General features: G+C 43.3%; 1 protein-coding gene across 1 annotated transcript; it reads right to left on the reverse strand.

The window, feature by feature from the left end:
• Positions 1-163: 163 nt before the first annotated feature.
• On the reverse strand, positions 164-7,800 carry FHL1 (four and a half LIM domains 1; the record flags this gene model as incomplete). The annotated part of the gene is given in 2 exon segments (XM_018044187.1): positions 164-345; positions 7,598-7,800. Coding segments are annotated over 2 exon segments (204 nt in total), but the record flags the coding sequence as incomplete, so codon positions are not given.
• Between the last annotated feature and the right edge of the window lie 217 nt (positions 7,801-8,017).

The following is an 8,017-nucleotide window of genomic DNA, read 5'->3' on the forward strand; positions in this document are numbered from 1 at the left end:
TGCACCTCCTGGGAAACGTAGCAGTAGCCGGGCATGGTGAGCAAGACCTCCCTCAAGACCACACAGTGCCCCCGCCCCCCTGCCCAGAGCCCAAGCAGAAGGGCCAGGGCCCCATCCACATCCCCCCGGCCTCGCCCGCCTGCCCCCCCACAGCCGCCACTACCTTGGAGTCGGCGCTGATGGGCTTGCGGCACTCCACACACGTGTTGGCGCAGAACTTGTCGAAGCACTTGAGGCAGCAGTGGTGGCCGTCCTTCTGCACGTACTTCTTTCCCTGCAGGTTGTCTCTGCAGTAGTGGCAGTTGAACTTCTCAGCCATGGTGCCTACTTTATAGCTGGAAGGACCTGTGGGGGGTGAAGAGGAGGGACAAAGAGCCAAGGGTTAGGCTGGAGTGTGCCTGAGGGGCTCCAGGGAGGCCACCCTGGGACCCAGGCAACAGACACCTCACCAAGACACCCGCGACAAAAGCATCCTGCCATGAGTCCCTGGCACTCTGAAGGGGGGGCGCGGTTGACGAGCAAGGGCAGGGCTGGGATCGGGCAGGCTGGAGAGGGGAGGCCGGTCTATACCAAAGGACACACTGCTCTGGGTCGAGTCTGCAGGTGGCAGCTCGTGGGCTCCCCCTTCACAGGAAGGAGGTGCCCAGACCCTCACTAGAGACCCAACCAGGAGCCCCGTCACCCTCCCCAACTTTCTCAGCACAGAGAGTATCGTCTGGAGGCCCTGCTCTCCTCCTAGCTGCAAAGTTCAGTTCATCTAAAGAAAAGCTTACTGCTGACTCTGGACCATGCTAGGCATGGAAGCAATACTTAGTCATTTAGTTTAAATGTCTGCATTTATTTTAAACATGCCAGAGCACTTTTTAATCCCTACAAAAATCCTAAAGAATTATTACAAGATACTTTACTAACTTTTGAAGCCCAACATTCGGGCAAAAGAGGACTTATTAAAATGGCACTCTCCATAGGTACCAGCCAGTCTTGCAATTGAAAACTATTTGTCACAGTGACATTTGGTTTTGAGATGAGCCAAAATCAAATTCCCCTTCGTTAGAGCATCTGAAGATCAATATGGTTAATAAACTGTATGATTTAGGACATTTGCTTTAAAAAAAAAATTGCAACTGTAAAGTATAATCTGGGCAAAAAAGGCTTTTAAAAGATTTTAAGTTGATTATTCCAAGAACCCCTTCCACTTTGTTCCTATGAACAACTCCCCTTGCCCCCTCCCCACCCCAAAGTCACAGCCCATAAAAAGCACTCTGAATCCTGCTACTTAAAAGGTAACAAATATGAGTTTCTATTAGCTCCCAACTTTTGTAAGCATATGCTAATTTCTTCCTCTCTCCCTGAAAAAGAAATTTACATTGGTAAATAGACAATGATTATTTAATTTGCCCAGGAAACACGAAAACAGACACTATTTTCTCCAGCTACCCACAAACATGGTTACTGTGTGAGCGAACATCCCAGGACTAATTTAGAGAGAAAGGAGGGAAGAGGAAGGAGCACTTGCCTGGTACTCACCGTAGCTCTTCCGCTAACTGAACAGCCCCGGACTCCCACTTTGGGTCCCATTCCCAGTTTTTTTTTTTTATGCAAACACATGTCCACGTTGTTTGGATCCTGTTGCCACAGGCAACCAAACAGCAGAGTGAGCTAAGGAAACCACACCCTGTGTCTGAGCAGCGCCAGGGAAGGCGGTGAACTCTCACTCAGAACCAGCAGCCTCCAGACAAGGGCGGGTGCTCGCCTCCCCCGCCCACCCCGACCCCAGCAGTTCCAGCTCCCACAGACAGACCCTCCTCTCCAGACACCTGGTGACTGAAGACGAGGAGTGACATTCTTCTATGAAGACAGGGGCTTGGGACAGTTGTGTCACAGTTCAGAGATTTGAGACCCGAGGAAAGTTCTTACTGGTACTTTCCCCCCGAAAGAAAACTGGGGTGCCCCCCTACATAACTGGGTTAGAAAGGAAAAGCAGAGCCCCGATGAAACCAGGTCTATCTCCTTGAACTACATACTGCGTACGTAAGGGAGCTTTCAAACTGTCTTCAGCCCCTGTGTACACGGGACAGAGTGCCTGTCACAGGGATAGAATGTTGACAATCACTCTCCTTAATTCATTCTTGTTGGCCTTTCACATGCCACATAAAATCCTTGTCTTATTAGCTTTTCCATATTGAAATTGTACACTCAACAAAGATTTACTTTCTTGTTAAGAGCTTCATGGAGAAACCAAATAAATCTCCAGTAACAGTAAGTGCCAGGAAATTAAATTATCAGTGGCTCCTAAATGCCATTTGGCAGGTAATCAGAATTTGTAAGATTACACGGCACTGGCTTCCTGTGTGGCTAGTAACCATGGCGGATTTAGTCCTTCACAGACTATCTTCTTGGACCATATTTGAAGATCCCTCCTTCTCTCTTATCAAAGTCTATAGAAGTTTGCACCCAACTCATTTTAATATATATCACTCTCTTTTGATATCATCCAAAATAGAAATGGATTCTAATATTTCTATTCCAGAGTACCATACACAGACCCACCTAAAGGCTGGGTCTATCTCATGGTATTTCTGAGTCCTAGCTTTATGGTAAAAATACAGATATTCATGTCATACCAAAAAAGACTACCAGAAAACACACTAAATTCTATGTAGAGGTTTTCGAGAGAAGGAAAACCACTGTGGTCCACACTACCATTAAGATCTTACCTGCCAAGCCCTTCCCAGCTTAAAACCACATACTTTCAAATAACTACTTTACCAATGCCAAGTTCTTCACTGGTTAATTTTCATAGTTCTGGAACATGACTTGTTCAGAGTTTCTAGGCACCCAATGAACTAATCCATAATCCATGGCTAAGCAATGAACACGGCAGAACAAGAGTATGTTGAAAACAGACTCTGCCAGTGAAACTGTTCACACCTACAGTACACGGTTGTAAACCAAGCAGAAGGAAAATTCAGTGAATCAACCCCTGGTTAATGGAACCACTAATTTTCGAAAGTCCGACCACTTGGTGTTTTTGAATCCCCGCTGTATGCGTTACTTTTTCTTCTTGTAGGATGAAAAGTCCAGGGTTATTTCATATGTCCCGTCACAGTATACTTAAACTCAGAGAGTTTGTATCCAGATGGAGTGACAGATTTCAAAGGGCATACCCTTTTAGAACAATTTCCACAGCTGACTTGAGCCTTTTTCATGTATGTGGAAACACTTACTTGTCAAGATAAAATAGGCACTTCTAGGAATGCAAGCTTTATTGCCTAATAAGTAAACAGGCTGGAAATACTTGAAGCATGTTAACAATGTCGATGTCAAATTCACGAACTTTAGTACTTTTCTGCAATAAATCCAAATAAGTGGAACTTGGGCAACCTGAATGAGATTACCTCGTGTTTTTCTAACTTTATGATTATTTGGTCAAAAACTAATTCAAACCTTCATGCAGAATACTTAGGTAGAAGCTGGGGTAATACATTCCTGCTGCAGAAATAGTTACCACAACAGAACTCTGCATAAAATATGGATAATGTGCACAAGAGCAAAATATTGTTACTACTTGTCATCAAATAGATTAACAACTCTTAAGAAAGTGGCTTATAAATAACAATGCTGAGACAGACAGAAGTTCCTAAGAGACAGCAAACACTCTGATCTGTGGGCTCCACCAAAATGATCCACCGTGAAGATCTGACTTCATGAGAGAAAATCTCTACACTTTCCTTTTTTCCCCTTTGCTAGAAATAAGAGACTAGAGGGAAAAAATGGTGAAGATGGCATTTTTATCTCCTCTTTAATCTTAGTGAATGACATCCACTTAGGCGTTTAGCTCTTAGGGAACAATTTTCTACCTCCTTAGCAATTTCTACGTTTGTGAAATACAAAACCTTTTAACCTTCCAAAATTTTCAGATCTCTCTGCCTTGGCCTGTTGCTGTTATCAGGAAAGGGCAGGTCATCAATCAAAAGATGAAACACTGGATACGTAACATTAGAACGATCCTTTCCTTCAAGGTTGCCTGTCCCTGTCCAGAACACGTGTGCCCCAGGGGAGATCTCTGACTAATCTCACTTCACAGTGCGGCCTTCACCCCTGTGTGCTAGTGAGGTTCCTCTATCACAGGAACAATTGCAAGTACGCTAGCAGCCCTGGAAACCCAATCCAGGGCCCGGGCGACATGGGTCCCCCAGTTTGTGCCTATGGATTGACAGGTGGAGGTGAGTTATCACTGTTCAGCTTTTAAAACCTCTTTTATTAAAAACATTTAATAACAAATATTTCTGTTTTAGAAAATAAAGGGACTGCTCATGGGACTCTAAGGTGCTGATGTCTAGGTGACAGTCCTTTATAGACTTAGCCACTTGGAATGCAGCTGGAAATGTGACTGGGTGATCAAATTTTAGTATTTATTCCAAGATGGTAGCCTGACTTTCTCGCTATGCCTGCTTCAAAAGACACACCATTTTTCACTTAATAAACAAGCTTCCTCTTTCAGAAAATTCCTGAACTATATCCAACATGCTAAGAGGGCCCTATATAAACCTCAATATCTCAATAAAAAGTTTGGGCTTTCAATTTAATCATGTACACATACAAGAAATACAACATTACACAACATTTGTTTACCATAAACCTCTCATTAGAGAAGATACAATTTGTATTTAATAATCTTGTTTCTGTTTTATACATTTTCTCTCAGGGATTTCTTGCTAATCTTCATTATCCCTCTCCTGCCCAAGTGGCTCACAATAAGAATAGCTAAGGAAAAAGTGAATATTATGACTAGGTAGCATTTTTCTAACTATGTACTTTCCACGAGTGGCATAATATACAGTATAAACAATGAACAGCAACTCAAATGGGAAAAAAACATAGGTTATTTCTGGTCTGTTAATTGCTATTTCCAGGACAGGACATTAGTCACTCCATGTATAAATGCTGGCTTCTAAAGAAAGGGTATACTGCTTTCCTGAGAACATTCAACAGAGCGAAGCCTCAGCTGATGAAAGGGAGGCTTATGCAGGAGCCACAGCTGCACACCTGGAGGTCCCACCCCACACCCCACGCAGGGCGGGCTCCTGAGTCACCACTGAAAAGTGGGCTTTCAGAGAATTTCACAGAAAATTAGAAAGTCATTTTTGCCCTACAAACAGACCACGTTCAGGAGGCTTCCAAAATGCCTGCAATTCCTCTTTTGGCTCATTGGTCACAGGTAACCCAGTTTAGATGACACTTGGGATCAGGAGGGGGCTGTGTAGAGATGGTCCAATGAAACATTCCGTGCCCCTGAACTTTCCCTTGACAGATCCTCTCCCAGAACTGCTCTGTTCTGACACAGAGCTTTTCTGAACGTAGCACACAATACGTGCAGCACATTCTGCCTTTCACACCGGAGAGAAAGGCTCGCTGACCTGGCAGCCAACAGAACATGTGTTTTCTGTTTCTCTAGTTGTGGCAAAGTAGCAGGCGGTTGTTTGGTAGTCATTCAAACTACAAAACGTTCAGTTTCACCCTTGAACAAGGTTTCTGACTACCACTTTCCTGTGATTTCCGGAAGCCAGTTCACTGGGTCTTCCCCACCTTGCCCACTGTTCCCTTTATATTCCGGCCTGGAAAGGGAGCTACATGATTTCACTGCCCTCCCATCTGCCCCATCCGCAACTTTAAAGGCCAAAGGGTAAGGAATGAAACCTGCAGAACTTTGCAAACGGTAAGTATTCAATACAAAAGCATCAGGTCTTATCCTTGAAAGGTCCTCTCAGTATGTGGATGGTCCCTAAAAATGGATCATGATCCATCCAGTCATCAGAGCCTCTACTCTGTCCACACAAAGTCCTTTTCAGGGCACTATGGGGCTTCTTTCTGTGAGTACTTCTTTCTCAACTGCTTTCACGGACCTATGAACCTAATGCAACAGAAGATGAGTTCTGATTAAAATAAACTATTAAAATAGTTCCCAATTTAAAAAATCATCTAGACGGTGCCAGCAGTTTGTCTAGTCAGAGTTAGAGCCTTCAGATTTACATAAAAGTAATGTCAGGATTTGGTGCCATTTAAAAACCCAAGGTTGGGTGTGTTATAAACGTGTCACCTTTGAAATATATTTCCCTATTCTGTCATTTAATTAGTAAATAAAACAGGGAGTTACTCTACCAGTTAACACACGTTCAAGGTCCACTGGAACAATTGCTATAGCTGACTAGTTTGTCTACACCCAAAGACAGTGTATGCTGGCCGATTACCACAATCTCAGGCGTGTGGTGCCATGTTTGTAAAGTGGCTCCTGGGGGTGGGGAGAAAAACAGACTGCTCTTGAACACTTGGGAACAAGGAAGACATTGCATACTGATTCCCTAAAGCAGTGCATTCCATTATAGGGTATTTGTTTTAAAATACCAAAGTGAAAGTGAAAGTGAAGTCGTATCTGACTCTTTGCGACCCCATGGACTGTAGCCTATCAGGCTACTCCATCCAAGGGATTTTCCAGGCAAGAGTGCTGGAGTGGGTTGCCATTTCCTTCTCCAGGGGATCTTCCCGAGCCAGGAATCGAACCCGGGTCTCCCACATTGCAGGCAGATGCTTTACTGTCTGAGCCACCAGGGAAGCATTCCATTATTGTGTATTTGTTTTAAAATACCAAAAGAGAAGTTTAAAAGTATTTCCATTGTTTAAATATTGACAGTCAATTACAAGTTTTCAAAAATGTTTTTTCCAAAAGACTGCCACTGATAATTACTTTGCTCCTTAATCTGAAAGCTGAGAGATGGCACAAAGTGCCTGGTTGCTAAGAAAGGGAACTGTTACTTAGGCAGAAGGCAACAGAACCACAGTGACGTTCCTGGCTTTGCAGGAGAGAGAGGCAGCAGGCTAACTCCAGAAAACTGGGCTTTCTGGGGAAACCGGCCATCCTTCAGGCCTTTGGCTCTATCTCGGGAGTCTTGTCCATGGCCAAAGGGCTTTCTCAAAGTCAGGAAAACTCTCACTGTAATGATAATGATGCTCCAGAGGTTCTGAAGCTTTGACCCCTTTTCTGATGAGAACAGTTAATAATCTACGTGTCATATCAAAAGTATCATAGCTGTTTCTTCGGGAAGACTCAAAACACAGCTCAGAAAAGGAGAAGGTATGGTTAAATCAGTATGGACTTTCTTAGTTATAACTCTTCCTCCTTCCAGCTCTGTATCTGATTGATCTTTTCCAAATACTTTATATTCGATTTATAGCACTGTCAAGATGAAGATTTGTATCTTATAAATAACAACAAAAAAATCCTAATAACAAAGAAAACCTCTTTCCTCACAGTGTCCTCCAGCTTCATAAGATGTCCTGGAAACTGTACGATATGGTAGTATATTTAGATATTAAAAAATAAACTACTCAAACTGATGATTTTACTTGAGTAAGAATAATCTTTTGTCTTGAAAACAGCAGTTGAAGAAGGCAAGGACAGAAAAGAGATGAGTTAGACTTATTTACTATTTAGACAAGACTAAAATAATTTCATCGAAAAGTATCTTTTAGACCAATGATGGATTCAGTGCCTAATAAAACTGTGCTTGCTAGAAGATAAAGAATATGAAGCTTTTACCTGAGTGTCTATGGGAAGCCATGGCTCAGACACCGAGTTCAGGAGCAGCACCTACGCCAGTCTTCCCTCGAGGCCAGCTGATAAGGCTGCGGCTCAGTTGTGAACATACATTTAAGGGGAAGTGGCTAACACAAAAATAACCAAGAGCAGATGGCCCACCCCTCCCCAGAGATCACAACCTTAATCCCACTAGAAAATTCTTAACCATTTTAGGTGATCCAAGGGAGAAGAATAGGACCCAGTAAAAATACCAAACACTACATATAAATACCTGTGGGGCTACTCAGCATCCAAATTAGCTCCAGAGCCAGAGAGGCCACATAGAAAGTGATCCCTGTACCGGAATAAAATTTAGACTCAGCCCTGGCATACCTTAACGCTGAGCCACCCTCATTAATCCACTTTATATGCCTAAAGAGC

The sequence above is a fragment of the Capra hircus genome, assembly GCF_001704415.2.
Source record: "Capra hircus breed San Clemente chromosome X unlocalized genomic scaffold, ASM170441v1, whole genome shotgun sequence".
NCBI classification, from domain to species: domain Eukaryota; kingdom Metazoa; phylum Chordata; class Mammalia; order Artiodactyla; family Bovidae; genus Capra; species Capra hircus.